We start from the raw sequence: 18,782 nt of genomic DNA on the forward strand, positions 1-18,782 counted from the left end.
GAATATAACTGACATTTATAGAACATTCCACAACAGCTGTATATAGAGTCTCTCTAAGTGATCATAAAAATTGCAGGGGAAATCCAAAGATCAGGGCAAATTCTAAATTTCTGTTTTCTGTATTAACCTGGGGCACACGTAGCTAAATATGACTATGCACCTAAAAGCTGAATAATCACAGACAGGGTAGCTTATTCAATCTAGAAAATGCAGCTTAGACTGTCCCACAAATAGAGAAATTTGAGAGTACCATATGCCCTCTATCAAGACATTAACAATGTGACACTTATTTCACAAAATGCTGATCATATTTCTACAGAACATCATTTAATTTTCAATGGCCTTTTCAACTCTTGTTATTAAAATAGAGAAGGAACATTTTTTGGGCACTACTCTTTCCTTAACACCTTATAAATTCTTATTGTTGTAAGAAGGCCTTTAAAAAGAAAGGCCTTTGTGGGCAGCTCCATAACTCCATTATATGAGAAAATAAAGGAGTGGGAGAGGCTGAGGCTGGAATAAGACAAGAAGCTACTGAACATGCGATAGATTGAGAGGTTATACTGTGACTACTTGAAACCACTATTCCTATGTACAAAAACTCACAGGGCTTTCTGTAGTTTCTATCACAAAATTACTCAGTTGTGTAACAACATAGTTTGAAACGATGGCCAGAGAATGACGGCACAGCACAGATACAGCCACTCTGAAAAACAGTACCATTTTACATTCCCACCACAATATATGGGTGATCTACTTCCTCCACATCCTCACCAATTTGGTATTGTCATTAAAAGTTTTAGCCATGTTAATAAGTGTATTATATATTATAGATACTATAAATAAACTTGAGATTTGGGGGGAAACTTTGAGTTCAGAAATTAGGACAGTTTAGGCTTGCCACCTGGAGTCTGTGTTCAGAATGCAAGGTGAGAGGCACACCTATTTTGGAGGAATTAGATGAACAAACCAAGAAAGCAATTAAGTTGTGTTTATAATACGTGTGGGTAGGACAGTATGAAATGGCATTGTGGAAGACCCTTGTTTTACAGTAACCACGGGATATTAGATAACTTGTTCTTATCCTGAACTCAAAAGTAAAAGAAAGAAGCAGAATGTAGACTCGATATAGGAGTTTTTGCCAAACAAAAAAATTGGGGAGGTGTTCTGCTCTTAGAAACTTGCTCCCGGGAGAAAAAATTATTTTCCCCTAAGTGTAAGTCCAATTTGGTTGCAAAAGCATCAACTCTCCAGATATAGAATGGAAAACTATCTTGTTAATAGTTGCATCCTTCTTTCTCCCTTCCTCTCTCACAGCTCCTCATCTAGCACAAGGAAACCCTACGCAGAGCTGAAGGCACTGCACAAAATCTTAAGTGCAAATATATGCTTGAGCTACTTTAACAATAGTGTTCAGGTCAGAGAAAGAGAGTGGAACCTCACATCTTCTATAAATGAAGCCTCGCCTGCAGAAACGGATGCAGTGTGAGGCCCCATACTCAAGAAGGCTCTGACAATCCACCTTGATGCAAACAGTGTTAGATATTCGGCATAAGGAATTCGAAAGCAAGTCAACGTAAAAGGAGTCACAGAAGAGAGAATCTGGTTCAGAGCGTCGTAAACGTAGGAAGAACGTTTTTGGGAGCACAGAGTGACGGAGAGGAGCCGGGGCAGTGCTTGACCCCTGCCTCACTAGCTGAAGGAGCGCCGCAAGCACGTCTGGAATCCCGGAAGTGACTCCGTCGGAAGTGGCCCTGGAGGCGCGACGCAGGCGGAGGCGCGACGCAGGCGGGTCCCCACGCTTTCCACCGGCGCCGAGAACGAGGCGGTCAACCGCGCGTGCGTGGCGAGCTGTGACGCCTTAGTGGTTGCCGGGGTGCGGCAAGAGGGGGAGCGGGTTCGGAGAGCCGTGGCTCCTGTCCTCGACGCACGTCTGGTCGGGAGCGGGCGGCTGCGACGGAGCCTTGGGCGGCCGTGGGGCCGAGAATCATGAGGCCCGGGGCCGCGGGCTGCTCCGCGGGACTGCTGCTGGTTGTCGGCTGGCTGTTCCTGGCGGGCCTCCAGTCCGCGTGCGGGACCAATGTCACCGCTGCCATTCAGGATCCCGGTTTGGCCCGCGCAGAAAGCCAAGGAGAGGGCGAGGGCGAGAGCGAGGGCGAGAGCGAGGTCGAGGACCAGTACGAGAACGAGAGTGAAGCCGAAGTGGAGTCTGACAGTGGTGCTCACGAGCCTGAGCACATCCCGCAGCCTGGGACCGAGGAGGATGGTGAGGGTGGAAGGTTCCTTGGTGGGGACAAAGGCACATGTTGAGGGCAAAGCCCAGAACTTTGTCCAAGGATACTAAGAATTACCCTGTTAAGGTCCGTAGAGCTCTTTTCCCAACAGCCCCGAATTTATACATTTTTTTAAAGCACATAATGGCCTTGACAAAAGATATGTTAATTTTCAAAGGCCACAGCAAGCTGAACAATCCCATATATAAAAGTTGCTACAGAGATACTGCTAAAAAGATTTTTTTTTTTTAAGTGATTAAGAGTCAGGGGTAACCTTTCACCAATTGAAATTATTTTGACTCCCTTTGCAGTTTCTCCTTCCCCACTGTAGATTTTTTTTTTTTGAAGTTTTATATTGCTTAAGGTCTTTCTTCTTTTAATATTTGCGCTTTATGTTGGAACACAATGGAACTCAGGATTTCCCTCATTGTTACACATCTGGATAGATCAATATGCTGACAGAACTGCCCAAAGCCTCATGTCAGCTTCTTGCATCCCCAACCTTGAGCATCTCTGCAGTGTGTTGGTGTTTTATTTGTACGTTCAACTTCGAACCACAAAGGAAAAATGGCCTTCGAAAACACCTATCAAGGGATCTAACTAGTGGTTTTGTTAGATGATAACGTGTTAACCAAGGGAGAATGAGCTTGTGCTTGGTACATAAATTTGCCTTATTCTGCTGGCTCATTAAGCAATAAAACTTGACAAGCTGCTGTACTTGTTATATTGATTCGTAACTCACATGCTGGTAGGTAAAAGGTCAGTTGCAGGTTTGCAGCCATCCAGAGGAGAATGATTCCCTTCCCTCTTAAATGACCCAGCTGAGATTCTTTTAATATTCTTGGCAGTCTCATGTCTTCTATGCATATAGAATAGGTACTATATTTATCAGCCTTTCTGTTATTTCCTGATGACAGCTAGTGACCCTCAGTGACAGACAGAAATTGACTATCTAAGGTTAATGGTGGGATCCAGATTTGTTATTGCCTTGATTACATTACAGAGAGCTTAGAGGGTCCTTGACTTTGGAAATGTGAAAAAGGAAAAGGACTAGAAAAGACAACAACATGTTTTAAAGCATAGTAGCTACTGCTTCACTCTCATTTTAAAAGTAATTGAAATAACAATTTTGGTATTAAACTGGTCAAGGGATAGTTCTAGGTGTAAAATGGTAAATGGAGTTTGGAGTAAACCTAGGTAATGGAGTTATGCCTTAGACTCAAATGGAAATGCTGGAAAGTTATTTTCTCAGTGTCTCCATTTCTTTTTTTTAGTGAACTTCAGGGAATCCATGTACCTTCTGGAATTTTATGTATACAATTTCATGCATAGCTACTTTTTCCTGGGGAAAGTGAGAATCCAGAACTTTAAGTAATCTGAGGTGTCTGAGATCTGAATTTTCAAGGCCATTATTAGAATTTGGCAAAGGCCCCCTTAATGCCCAGTGGACCAGTATAAAAATATTCAACACCATTTACAATCCATTGGGCATTTATTTGTTTGTATTTTTACTTTTAAAGCATTTTACAAATAATTTCAAAAGGAAGAATAAAGTAGTGAAAACATTTGAAATTTTGATAAGAATTTAAATGGAAATCCCCCAGTTTTTAGTTCATTTTTCCTGGTTTTGAAGATGTAGGGATAAAGTACTATAAGTAAAACTAAAAGCTCATTTGTTGTTATGCATGACTCTGAAATATATCCATCTTGTAAATACTGATTTCAGATTTCAAGTAAATCTGTAAAAATTTTTGTTATCATTACTTTTGTTCTTTTTGCACTTGCATTGTCAAAACAATACTTTTGAAAATTACAAAGGCACATATTTTGTTGAAGAGAAGACTGCCATGTTCTTTCTCCATATTTGCAAAAGCATTTTCATCTTAGATTTATAAACAAGTAGAATTATTGGTCCAATGACTTTATTCATTTCTACATCTTCTGTTTTCTTTCACTCACCTTTGTATACACACCTGCCATTGATTTGTCTGTTTACAAACCTTTCAAGTAAATTTTGGTGTATAAACAGCTTTAAAAAGGAAAGAATCCTCTCTGTATCCTTTTAGCAAAACAGTCTGGTCTGGCTCATTTTCACAAAACATTTCAGAATCAAGTCCTTCCTTTCGAAAGGACTAACTGGATAAGAATGCCATATATTCTTTTCATCCTTAGAAATATAATGTTACTTCATTGATTTATGAGTTAGAGATAATCCATCTAGGATATTCATCTAAGATATCATCTCTAATTTTGCTTATGCAGTCAATTTTACCATCATCACTAGCATCCAAAGTGCTGTTATTTGTTTCTCTATGTTCATCCTCTGATTCATCCAATAATTGTAAAACATTTTTCTGTCAATATTCTTCTCTTTGCCATTAAAGACAAAAAAATAAATTCTAAAATCCCAATTGTGTTCAATAAAAGCTGAAAATAGACTATGAGAGAGGTATCTCTAGACTTCCTTATATCTTCCCGAAAGATTCTATAGATGATGAAATAACAAAAGAATATAGGAAAAATCACTAAGATACTATGAGATATATGTATATATATACATTATTCTTATTATTCTTGTTATACACACATACTCTTAATCCTTTTATATCCCTATGCCTTTTATGCCTATTATATACCCTTCATAAATCTATGATTTATAAACCTTACTGTTAACCTATTTAGATTTATAAAAGGGACCAAAAGCAGGTCCACATAATAATTGCAAGATAGAATGAGTTTTAGTCTATAAAATGAGTTATAGCCTATATAAATATATAGTATTTTTTTCTTTGGAAAACCTCTGAGAAATTAAAAATCATGAAATATCAACCTTACAAATCAACTTTCAAAAATGAAACTAAAAAGTTAAGACTGAACTCTGATGATATACCAACAGTGAAAGCGTCCTATCTGAAACTGAAGAGAACATTTCAGGATCTGGCCAGAATGAAAAAGAACCGGATCATTAGCGGCAACATTGCGAATGCTAAGCTTTCATCAGTGCAGTCTAAGAGCCAGTAGATTTTTTAGGGAATCCTTGTTACACTTTTGATTCCTATTAAACTCACTATTGAACTCTCATTTTCGCCTATATTTTGGGGACAGCTGACTTTTCAGCCCTACAAACAGGATTTTATTTCTCTAAGGCTTCATTTTTTCAAATTTGTCCAATATTCCACTCTGTTATTATTAGATCTAAATTTATTTTCTAAGATATTTACTCTCTTTTCCAGTTTTGCAGAGTCCACAGACTCAGTCAGCATGAAATCAGTACTATCCTAGTCATTAATAAAAATGTTGAACAGGACAGAGTCCTGTGACACATGACTCCTACCGCCTTGACACCACTGATTAATTAGCATCAGTATATCTTACTGTTTAAGATGTTATACGTGAAATTTTACTGAGACGTAGACCATATTTTTCCTTTTTATTCATAGGTATATAATGGGAAATTTTGACAAATACTCCAGTGAAGTGCAGATACATATAAGTTCCTTGACCCATCATTGTAGGATCCCCATGAAAAAAAGAAAGTCATGAATAACCTCAGGGGCGCTCAAACAGAAGTGAAAGCAACTTTGGAGACAGTCTGATTGAATCTCATTTTTTTAAAAGTTAGGGGAACTTTAAGTAAGTTTCCCAAAGTAACCCTAGATAGTGAACAGTAGAGCTGATTAATTGGTTTTTTGAATGGTTTTAGAAAAGAGGTTATATTTAAAAGTAATATAATACTCATTCTCCTACCAGTGTTTTATATGTTCAAGATTTGGCTTTTAATTTATATTTCATAACATTCAGTAGAAAGTACCCAAGCATTTCAAGTAAAAATGTCAATTCAAAGTTGATTATGATAATCCAAATAACTTTATTTAACAAAGTCAATATTTATTAACATAGATATATCTAGTGCTTACATATTGAAGGCACTGTATTTGGTGCATAAAAGGGACCAATTATGAGTATATAATGTAAGTGTTTATGAAAATACTGTCTTGCAGTCATAAAAATAAAAAATATCTTAGAATTATATGAAATCAATAAGTAGAAAAATGAGTGTGAACGAGGTTGTATCTTAAGCATTTTTATAGCACTAAACAAGTTCCAGAATGCTTTCACACACACCCTCTCATTCATTCTCACAATGATCAAATGAGGTACGTTCTCATTTTTAAGTTTTAGAGAAGGATTAACTAGGCCTGACAGAATTTTAACTAATTTACTTAAAACAGGTAATTACTTAGTGGTAGAAGCAGCAATTTGAACTCCAACTCCAATGTGTTTTCTCATGTAACATTGTTGTCTCCAGACACAATGCCTTTTAAAAATTGTCTTCTAACACCTCACTTAATTTTTTTTTCCTTTGAGATTTTAGCCCTAATCTGAGTTATAAAGAATCAGTTATATACTACAGCTGGTGGAATTCATGCCAAACTTCAGAACAATGAGAAAAAAAGAAACACATTTTCATGTGATCTGAAAACAACAATATTTAATTACTCAAATATTTGTATATTCCTAGATCATCCTGCTAATGAAGTGTTGAAGTAAAGTCATAGGAATAATTTATCATCTTAAATGAGAATAAGTAGAATCAATCTATAACACATGATTTTAACGAACACTTGATAAAAAGACTTCTGTTTTGGATAAAAGTGATATACTCAAATTTTTTTGAAAAATAGAGAATTGGAAAAATTGGGCCTTTCAATTGGCTGTATTTTTTTTTCCTCACCTTCTATAGATCTTTAATCATGTATTAAACTAATGAAAAAAATTATATACAAGGTTTAAGTATAAACTTTCTTTGTAAGTTATTTCTTAATTTATTACTGAAAGGTTTAAGTTTCTTTTGATTTAAATAATAATAGCTGTACTGGGAATAGTATTACCTTTCTGATTTAATAAAACTTTAAAAATGTTTGCTTCCCATATGATAAGTAGCTATATTCTCCACCCCTAAATAAGAATTTTCCACTTTGAAAAGTTTTCATGTGATTGAATAATGTGTCTTTGCACTTTTAGTTTCAAATATGAAAGTAGTCAAAGAAGTAGAATTTGGGATGTGCACCGTTACATGTGGTAAGTGTCACAGAGCACATAAACGATTTTGTAATTTGCGGGGAGGAAACGTAAAAATAGTGCGGCAATTTTTATTTGTAATTTAGTGTACTCTCATTATCTTTCATTTATTTTTATTTCTAATGACTGTAATTCAGACATAAACACAAGCTAATTGTTTTAAAAGGTTGGACGTATCAGTTTATAACCTCTAAGTCTTATATTAAGCCAGCTCCCTGTATTTTTTGGCACAGATACTGCCTTAACCAAAGTAAAACTTTATCTCTCTCACAGATGTTCAGAAGATGAAAAGTCTTGTGATGCATCTCACAGATGTCTTCCCATATACTGTGTTGGCAAATCTATCAAAAAAAATTTTGCTTATTTATAAGTCTATACTAAATTCTACATTTCTCCAATTTATATGTCGTATCTTGGAGAGAAGAGATATTGGTTTTGTGGGGAAGATATTATTCAAGGACTATGGCTTATTTTAATCATTTCATAAATAGAAATTGGACATAAAACCTCTCACATGGTAAAATTAAGGCAACACATACTCTGTAATAGACCAGTGTTTCCCAAACTTAACTGTTTATCCTAAGTTCATGAAGGACTTTTAAAACACAGATTGCTGGCTCTCCTCAGAGTTTCTAACTCACCAGGCCTTCAGAGAGGCCTAAAAATTTATATTTATAAACAAATTCATCAATGAAGCTGATGCTACTGGTTAGAAGTCCATCTTTTCAGAACCTCTGTAGAGCAGCATGCTGAGAAGGTAATAGATAATTCACAATGAAATTAATTTTGTTTTAAATAGAATCTACCTTGGGGAAAAGAAGTCAGTGATAGGAGGGAAAGACAAAAACCAAAGGATAATAAGGCATAAAATCCATGCAGATCTATATCAGAACAATTTTTTTTGGTCAAAAATTATACCTGAAATGCTTTTATTTGAGATAGCTTTTGTGTGTGAGTATGTATGGTAAAATATACCTAACATAAAAATTTTTAGCATTTTTTAAATGTACAATTCAGTGACATTAAGCACATCCATTGCCGGAATTTTTTTTATGATCCCCCCAAAAAAACCTCTGCATGCATTAAACTCTAACTTCCCACTTCCACCTCCCCGTAGCCCCTGGCACTGTTATACTTTCTGTCTCTTGAGATAGTTTTCAGCCTGTCTCTACCTTAAGTTTGAAATGAATGAAAGAAAATGAAAAGAATCCATTTAATAAACCTGTGATTATTCATTTGCAATTTATATGTTTCTTCCGTTGCTTACTTGAGACATGTTCTTTTTTTTTTTAACAAGTTATACTTTATTTGGTCACATTATTTTCAATATGGAAATAATTTGGCAGAGGATATTGTGGAACTCATGAGGGTGGGAGCTTAAGTGGGTACAAGCGGAGACATTTTCGTAAGAGAATGTGTTTTATGGTAATTCCAATAATTGATGTATTCTCTTACTCTGTTATTTAAAAATGTGTTTCAGAAATTATATATTTCACATGTGTTCATTCAACATTTTCTGTTTGGGGGCTTTTAGATTTTTTTGTTTGTTTTTGTTTATGATGTGCCAGGCATCATTATAGGTGCTGGGAACACAGCAGTGAACAAAGCAGAGGAAACTATGGCTTCAATGAGTATATATTTTAGTTGGGACATAGTGATAAACAAAAGTAATATGTCAGATGGTGATGAGTGCTAAGAAGAAAAGTAAACCAGAAAAGACAACATTTTACATCTAAAATATTTTTTTAATATTTAAAAATCTTTTCAATTTATGACAACTATTTACAGGAAAAAAATGTTTTAGTGAAAATTTTTTTGGAACCCCCAGAACAATGTTTTAGCGGTCAGAAAGTTTTCTTTCTCTGGGAACACACAGGCAGGCTTTTAATTTTAAGTGTTACTTGGACTTAAAAGAAGATCTCACACCTATATACATCATTGCAATAAATTGTATTTGGCTAAATAAATAAATACATAAAACAGCTCCTTGAAAAGTTGTTATGCATTTCAGAATAAAGATGTGTGTCTAGAGAGGTACCTTTCTTAAATTCAAGTGGAACCATACTATAGCCATTCTTGGGCATCTCTTTTAATCAAAAGAGACCTTTCCTCTTTCAACCTTTCAGGTCCTTATTCATATGGAGTCCTCTCTGTTGCTACTCAAAATTTGGTCCAGAGACCAGCCACATAGACTGGGAGCTTATTAGAAATGCTGAATCTCAGAACCTACTGAATCAGAATTTCATGTTAGTAAGATCTGCAGGTGATTTGTATGCATGCTGAACTTTGAGAAACACTATTGTAAGCCACCCCTAGATATCTTGTCCTTAAGAATGGATTTTATGATTAACATCTTGTAGGAGTTGAAAGAGGGACTCTGGTAAACAAGGAAATCAAGTTGGTTATTTTCTTTATCTGTGACTATACAGTCTTTTCATAGGTCATGTCCACTTAAGAAATATCCAAAGCTGTAGAGGGTTTTTATGAGTTTATTTGGGCCAAACTGACAACAATTGCTGGGAGGCAAAATCTCAACAGATTGAGAAAATGCTCTGGAGAATGCCAGTTTTGCAGCTTATTTTATACATCATAATCAAAGGAGGAGACTTACGGAGGGTGCATGACATCCATTGATGGTAGATTAAGAGGGAGGGAGAAAGGAAACCAGGGAAATTTCTGGGACCGGATAAGAAAGGGCAAAATAGGGAAACACATAATTCTTTTACATTGGTGGGTACAGGATAATTATCAACATTTACAATACACAGAAATGGTACTGTGGGGACAGGGAGCGGGGACAAGATAACAATGTGGGGACAAGATAACAACGAGGGTCTTGTGCTCTCATGCTTGCAGTTGTATCTTGAGGGATCTGGAAAACAAAATTACTCTGACATTTCAGAGATAGTTATCTTAGATGCAAAAATAAATAGGCTTACTTACGGTAAATATTGACCTTTGTCAAGGAAGTTAAAGGCCTAAGATGTGTCTACCCACCATAATTTTTAGTTAGGCATTTTTATGTTTAGACGATCCTACGTGGGTGGTTTGTAAGGCCCACCGTGCAGGCTTCCCTGAGCTTATCAGGTTTGGTACGTGGCCCCCTTTTCATCTGCAATTACTTATCCCAGTACATGTTCACCATGTTGCTGACCCAGCATTTTATCATCTCCCTTAATTCTGGTGATGCAAGGCAAACTCAGTGGAGATTTGAGATCAGTTAGTAAAGGATTTCTTGTTATAAAAATGTGTGCCAATTCTAAAGAGAGTATTCTGTTGGAAATGGAGATTTTATCATTAATAGTTTTTCCTGCTACATTTCTTACCAATCTAAATATTAAAAAACTTGATGTTAAAAAGTAATTTTGGAATTTCCCCCAGAAGCTTCAAGCTCCCTTACCCCTCCAAAAAAATCTCATCCTCAAATAAATTTGGGGCATATTGTGTGTGATTGTATTTCATTAAATCTAAGACTTTATTGGCTGTAAGAAGCACAATTTATGCACCTCCATAAAGGAAAATACTGCCAATTTGTGACCTCCCATCAATTCTAAGATGCATTCTGATTTCAAAGATGTTAAAATGTTAAAATTTTATGTTAGGTCAATGAAAATGTGTACACAATAGCATGTTAATTTATTAGTATATTAAAAATTTCCACAAAATTCTGTAGTAAAGAGGTCCCTTTAATTTTATTTAATGTATCATTTTCAAATGTGTATAATCATGGAATTCTTTTTCTAATGGCAACAACCAGAAGGGATAATGTTACATGTAACTTGCTTTGGGAAATGCTGTTTTATGAAATAATTCAAAATGAAGGGCTTAAAAACTTTAAATGTCATCGACCTGAATTTAAGAATTTAATTTCTGAAATTAGGAGAAAAGTCTCAAAAAAGACTTAGATGGTAAAGAAAAAATTCTGTGGAATTCATTTCTTTTTTCAAGTATTTGCCCATTTCTTTTACCAAAGGTGTTGGTATCAGAGAAGTCATATTAACAAATGGATGCCCTGGAGGTGAATCTAAGTGTATTGTACGGGTGGAAGAATGCCGTGGACCAGTAGACTGTGGCTGTGAGTTGGGCACCATTGGAGAGGGACTGAAGGGGAAAGAGTTTACTCTGGGGAAATATCCTTAACCCCAGGTTGTCATGAGTGGAATTGATACACTGAAAGGAAATCATAATAAAACTTAAAATTCCACTTCTCTAATAGCTATAGCTCTGAATAACTTTCAGCTTTTGCTTTATATTTCTCAGTGATGTCTAAAATTTAACATATTTACTGTAACTTTATTTCACTCAGAGTCTGTGGTCAAGACTGTCCTATAATGAAATGCTTTTAACACTTTGGTCATGACATTTTACCAGCAGATTGGTTCAACCTAAATTTTAAATGATGTTCCATATCAAATTACACTACTCTGAGATTTCATTATCTCTAATGGGGGCCTGTAACCAGTAAATTGGAACCACTAGTAGATCTCTAAGTGTAGTAGATCACTGAGCTGTTTGCCCAGACTATATCTTGTCTCCACAATTTGTTCTGCAGAAGGAGCAGATAGCTATGGTATCTCCTACCTGATTCTTTTGGTGACTTTATCTTTGTATCCATCACTCCTCTCTGCTCTTCTACTCTCAAATTCTCAATAAGTTTGATAAATTCCAGCATAGAACTGATTTTAAAATTGGAAGAGGCTTTTAAAAGTAGAATTGTTCATAAAGTAATCAAGTAATTTGCAATGCTCAATGGTATTATGTATTTAATTTTTTTTTCAGGGGGTAAACCATTATCAGAAAGCCTTGATAGTGTTAGGCTGGCTTGTGTTCATACAACTCCTGAAAATCGTTTCAAATATGTTTGGAAACTTCTAAGGCCAGAGCAGGTGAGTAATGAATGTATGTAATTGGTGCATTCTAGTGAGTGATAAAATACGTTTCTCAGTGCTTGATGACTGCCAGAAAACTTTCTCTTTAAAAGCAGTTTGCAAAAATGAAGTTAAAATCATAGTTTATTATTACTGGAATTTAAATTTTTTTTTTATTATTTACACACCTACATTTTAGGATCAACTATTATCACACCTTAAAAATATTCATTACTTTATTTTGCAAGCAAGGTTTTCATTTGTATACATGGGAATTGTATTAACGATAACAGTAGCTAACATTAATTGAAGACTTAAGTGCCAGACATACATTAAAGGTCAGTATTTCTTTTAACCCTCATAAACAATTCTATGAGGTAATTCCTATCATTATACCCATTTTACAGATAAATAACTGAAATGCAGAGAGTAACTTGTTCAGGGTCACACAGGCAGGAAGTGGCAGGCTTGGTACTTGTCGGGATTGTCTGACTCCAAAATCCAAAGGCATAATTCATTACTGTCCTAGACTGAGAGACAGTGACTCTTTACTTTTATTACAGGAAATAAAATTGTTTCCTGATCTTAAGTTTACGTGACAAATATTGATACTTTATTTCTTTTAAAATAGCAACCCATTGTACTTGTAAATGATTCAGCAGTCCTGGAAATACACAGGCAAATTCATCCCCTGGCTTATGAGTGTGATACCTTGGATAATAATGAAGTAGTAGCCTCTATTAGATTCACAGTCTATACATCAAATGGTAAGTGCCCAGTAATGTTTTGGTTTGCTTATCTCAAACTTTAGAGAGCATCAAAATCACCTGGAGGGCTTCTTGAAACACTTATGGCTAGTCTTACCTGCAGTTTCCAATTCAGTAGATCTTGGGCAGGGCTAACACAAGAATTTGCAGTTCTAACTAGTTCCCAGGTGCTGCTGGCAGAGATCACAGTTTGAGAACCACTGCTTTATTTCAATTCGACTTTTCTACAAGGTAGTGCTTCATTTCTTTTTCACAAAGTAGAGTGAGATGTGCCTCACTTTGAGAAACTGGTGTATTCCTGACATGTCTCTGAAGAACCATTCTCTAGCTTGGGTTATATTCTTACTTTTACTTCTATCACAAAAGTAAAAATGGATACACAGAATTCTCATGAATGCTTATAAAAATTTTGATACAATAACTAAAATTAAGAAGCATTATATCAAGGCATGTCTTAAAAAATTACTCACTTGAAGAAAATATTCTTTGATGAAACAATAATAGTTATCAATATATGTCAGTCACAAAAGGCAAATCTTGTCCTAAACATAGTTTCACATGTTTGAAACTGCTTCTCTTGAAAAATGGATCCATGCACATGTCCTTTCAATTTAAACTATGATGTCTTCTATATCCAAATAATTATTTCCTTTAGTTCAGATTTTCTTAACCATTTTTATTGTTGTAGTCATCTTTGTTATTGGAGATGAGGGGGTTCACTCACAGGATTTTTTAGAATCGAATCTAGGCTCAAGAGGCTTTTCCCAGGAAAATGCCCATATATACAATCATTCCAAAAGTTACTTGTAATTTGAAAGAGAGTTCATGGACTTCTTGAAGGTATTTCTTAATCCCAGGTAAAGAATTTATGCTGTAGTCTTGAGATACCATGTGACATAACACCATTTATTGAAATGAAAACAACCTAAACTGTTTTGGGGATAATTTTTAAAAATAAACTATTTATAACTTTCTTTGATGTGGTGTGTAATGTCTTTAAAAGATATCTTGATGGCAAAAGCTAATAATCTTACTCCTATGTTGGGATTTCAGGTGTTATTAAAAAGATAATTTCAGTAAAGTACTATAAAAGGCAAAAAGGAATCAACCGTCATCAAACTACAAAATATATCAATGAGTTTAGTTCAGGATATAGATTTTGGGGACCATTCCTGGTTTTTGTCCCCATAGACTGGTCTTTGTTAGGACATCATAGTGGTTAGCTCTTCCCATATTAGAGGGTGACATGCATTTGATAATACATAAACGAAGGGCTGGAACACAGACCCCAAAATGTCAGCCCTTAAATCAGACAAAGTTGACTTCTCTGTCATGGCAGTTTAGGGCTGGTCGGGTAGCTCTTCCATCTCAGTGCATTCACTGGTTAAGTGGTAAAATGTTTTCGGAACACTTTGGATCTACCCATTTCTTTTAAAGTGAAAATTCGGTACACCACTCTGAGAGACCATTTTGTTTGTTTAGACATCAGACAAATGTGTTGGCTATAAATGTCCACAATACGGTGCTGGCTTGAAACAAGTACATAACTGAAATATTTTTAGGATAAATATGATTTAGTTGATGAAAATTTCCCATCCATTCCCTTACATATGAGATCTTTCACTTCTACGATAGTTAGCCTTCATAATTAAGCATTGTTTTGGATTTGTGTCCCCTAAAAAGATATTTTGAAGTTCCAACTTCCAGAACCCGAGAATGTGACTGTTTTTGGAAATAGGGTTATTGCTGATGTAATGAGTTCAGTTGAGATAGGGTCTTACATACTAGAGCGGGACTTCAATCCAATATCCTGGTATTTTTATAAGAAGAGGGCAATTTGGACATAGAGAGAGAGGCAGAGGAGAATGCCATGTGAAGACACTAACACATATGAGAGGAGACAGCCATGAGAACACGGAGTTAGATGAGAGTTATGCTGCCTCTGCCGGGAACACATGGGCCACCAAAAGCTCGAAAACGGAAAGGAGGGATCCTCCCACAGAATCTTTAGAGGAATGATGGCATTACCAATACCTTGTATTCAGAATTTTAGCCTCCAGAACTGTGAGACAATAAATTTTCTTTGTTTTTAAGTCAACCGGTCAGTGGTAGGTTGTTATGATGCCCCAAGGGAACTAAATAAAACATAAGCTTAGTTTTACTAAAAAATTCAGCTTATTTTTAATTAGAAAATTTCATTAGGAAATGCAGCCCTTTTTGTTATTAGATATACAAGTAATCTATGTGACCCCCTGTAAGAAGACTACAATTGAAATGAACTAACATCTTCATACCCCTCATTCCTCACCCTCTCTTGGCTAGTATTACAGGGTAGTAGATAAATGGAAAGGAATTTTGCATTTATTCTTAGGTTTTAATCCTCAAGGATATCTTTTATTTGAGCTTTAAAAAATCCCACACCTTCTATAAACCTAAAATTATCAAAACTAAAAAGATTTTTTAAATTCAACCATGTTGGAATATAATATGAAGTAATTTTTTCTGTCATACTTGGCATTATTTTGTAAGATCACTAAACTGAGTAGATAACTCTAGAATTACTAAGGAAAATGGAAAATTATACTCCATGGCGTTTAAAGAATAGAAAGAAAAATTCAGACAATAAGCAGTTGAGATTGCCTATATAGGACGACTTCTGATATACTGGTAGTTCACAAAATTAAAATATTAAAATGTATAAAACATAGCTCGTAGACATCATTAAACCTCCTTGGACGTTGGTTTACTTACCAGTACGATTCAACAGTTGCATCTGGTCGCTCCTCAGTTAAGTCTTTTATGATTCTGATTTAGGGACAGGAAAGAGCCACAAGAAAGCTATATAATGCACAAAGTAAGCAATACTTGATGTAAATTGGCTTTTCACCAATTTACAATGTAGCAATGTTATAACACACATGGTAGAATGGCTTTGTCCCTTTAATTACCTTATTTACGGGAAGAGCGTAAGGACATGGAGAGGATGGCTGGTTTGAAAGTGCTGTGTGGGTACTCGTGTGAAAAACAAGGAGCTTCAACCCCTATCTTACAACATGTACAAAAATCAGAGATGTATTATAGTCCTAAATGTAGAAGCTAAACCCATAAAGCTTTATGAAGGAAACATAGGAGATTTAGGAGTAGGAAAGTGTTTCTTGGACGTGACTCAGAAAACAATCACCCTAAAAGAAAACATTGATAAATTAGGCTTCACCAAAATTAAACACTTTCAGTTCATTAAAAGAAATCATTAGAAAAGTGAATAAGCAGCCAAAATCTGGGAGAAAAAAAATTATAAAACATGTGCAATCATTATGAGCAGTTTAAGAAAAAAATCTTGCAGTTTTTCTTGGAAAACTTAGTGTACCTCTCCTCTGTGACCCTGCAGTTCCACTCTTATGTATTTATCCAAGAGAAATGAAAATGTGTGTTCACAGAATGACTTCTCCAAAACTGTTCATAGCAGTTTATTTATAATTGCCCCAAACTAGAACAACCAAGATGTCCATCTATAGGACAATGAATAAACAAATTGAAAGATATTACTCAGTTTAAAAAAAGAAAAAAGAAAAAACCCCTACTGGTGAATGCACAAATATGGGTGAATCTCTGAACATTATATTGATTTAAAAAGCCCTACACAGAAGAATACATACTGTACTCATATGTATCCATTCCTATGAAGTTCTGGAACAGGCAGAACTAATGGATGGTGGAAAAGAAAATCATAGTTGACAGTTGTTGCCTCAGAAAGATAGGACAGGGACTAACTGGGAAGGGCTCAAGGGAACTTTCTGGGCTATAGTAATATTCTGTGTCCTGACAGGGGTTCAAGTTACATATGTGTTTGCATTTGTCAAAAATAAGCAAATGTACATTTAAGATCATTGTGCAATTTATTGTTTGAAATTTTACCCCAAAAGAAAAAAATGTAAGCAAATACTGAACTATAATTAATGATATGCCATTCAAACAATTTTGCTGGGAAGTGTGCAGACATCAGCAAATTATTCTGAAATGCAAAAAAAAAAAATATATATATATATATATATATATATATAAGATGGGCCAGAAGGATAAATAGATGGATAGTAAAATGTTTTTGGTAGTATCCTGGTGGTGGGAATACAGAATGTTCATCATCTAAGTCAACTTCCTGTATGTTTGAAAAGGACATTTACCGTGCAGAGCAAGTTAATTCATAACTTTCTGTTCACTAATATTTCTGTATATTTCTAGAGTTGTTTTTCAGAAATAAAGTTTCCATTTAGCTCTCCATTTATTTATTTTTTCCCCAGTAGTAATAATCATCAGGTATGTGTTTTTTTCTCTAGAACTGCAGGTGAAAAGATCAAAACGACCAGACACTGATGCAGTCCTAGTTTTTGTGCTGACCATAGGAGTTGTTATGTGTATATTTGTGATCTTTGTACTGATCTTCATAATTATAAACTGGTAGGTGAAGGGCTGAAAGTGAGTCTCACCTTGATCGATGTCCTTCTCTCTGCCTCTCCCTTGTCACATGAGTCCAAAGCCCTGTCCGTGATGCCTCTACGCGTGTCTTCCAACTAACTGCCTTCCTTCCCCTGCGATGGCCCTCATGCCGGCTGCCTAATCTCTTGACTTGCTTCCCAGTCATGAGAGAGCTTTTAAATGCAATTTTTATAATTTCACATGATAGTTGCTTTAAAAGTTTGTTGAATAAATATTTGTCCAGGTGTAATGACCACAACTCCAAAATTGGTTATTGTAAACTACCAATGTATCCATATGAGGATATTTCTAATACCTACATGAGTATCACACCCAATTACATCCGAGGGCTCTACCATCACAATGAAACTGATGTATCACACACTAAAAATAAATTGTGATTCAGGAGGCACTTCTATATTTCTAAGGAGAAAATTAAATATAAATCTATTTTTAGTTTTCATATAAGAGATTTTTTTCATTTTGTTTTTGTTTAATATCCCAGGGCAGCAGTAAAGTCCTTCTGGGGGGCAAAAGCCTCAGCAACTAAGATGCATTCTGAGCAGACTTCGCTGAGACGCAAAGAATCGACTTCTCTTGACCGATCACCAGCAGAAACAACTGGACATGAAGATGATGCTTTAAGTGAATGGAATGAATGATGTATAACAAGGCAAAGGAGAGCAGGACATACCAGATTCATTATTATAAAAATAAACTATATAGTGAAATACTTTAATAATAATGCAAGTGATTTACCAGTCTGAAGGTAATTACCAGGATGAGAAGGAGCTGTTTTAATCAGTACATCTTTGTGGTAGACTTATCAAAAACTCTTTTTAATTTATTTTCAACATTTCACATTTCAGGTAATCACTTGGTAACATTTATGTAGAGGTACAAACACACAGTCTTCCAAACACGTTTTTGGTCACTTTGATTACTTTTAAGGTGATTTGTCTTTTCTGTCCCCAAGAAGAAAAGTATAATATAGAAGAAACCTTGCATAGTAGACTTTCTCCCTGCCGGGGGCACTGGATTGAACTTGCTAACCCCAACCATACTTGAGAATCTCTGCAGGCCATGAGACATACAAAGCATCACTTGTAACACATGAAATAATAACAATAATAACAACGATAATGACATTTAGTGACTACTATGTGCCAAGCTTTTCTCAAAGCATTTTACATATATCAGGTAATTTAATCATGATTATATATAGGAAATATATAAAGGAGAACCAAGGAGGAGGCGGAGGTGGCTGAGTAAATGACATGAATTTAACATACCCTGGATTTCTCACAGAAACAGTGAAT

At 35.4% G+C, this 18,782-nt stretch overlaps 1 protein-coding gene across 1 annotated transcript; it reads left to right on the forward strand.

The window, feature by feature from the left end:
- Window positions 1–1,989: 1,989 nt before the first annotated feature.
- SPACA1 (sperm acrosome associated 1) lies at window positions 1,990–18,125 on the forward strand. The gene is made up of 7 exons (XM_054568862.1): window positions 1,990–2,266; window positions 7,299–7,355; window positions 11,329–11,430; window positions 12,135–12,241; window positions 12,855–12,990; window positions 17,325–17,445; window positions 17,969–18,125. The coding sequence occupies exons 1-7, from the start codon at window positions 1,990–1,992 to the stop codon at window positions 18,123–18,125; spliced, it is 957 nt and encodes a 318-aa protein (XP_054424837.1).
- Window positions 18,126–18,782: the final 657 nt, after the last annotated feature.

This window comes from Pteronotus mesoamericanus, unplaced genomic scaffold (assembly GCF_021234165.1).
Source record: "Pteronotus mesoamericanus isolate MK-2021 breed Mesoamerican mustached bat unplaced genomic scaffold, CSHL_Meso_final contig_20, whole genome shotgun sequence".
NCBI classification, from domain to species: domain Eukaryota; kingdom Metazoa; phylum Chordata; class Mammalia; order Chiroptera; family Mormoopidae; genus Pteronotus; species Pteronotus mesoamericanus.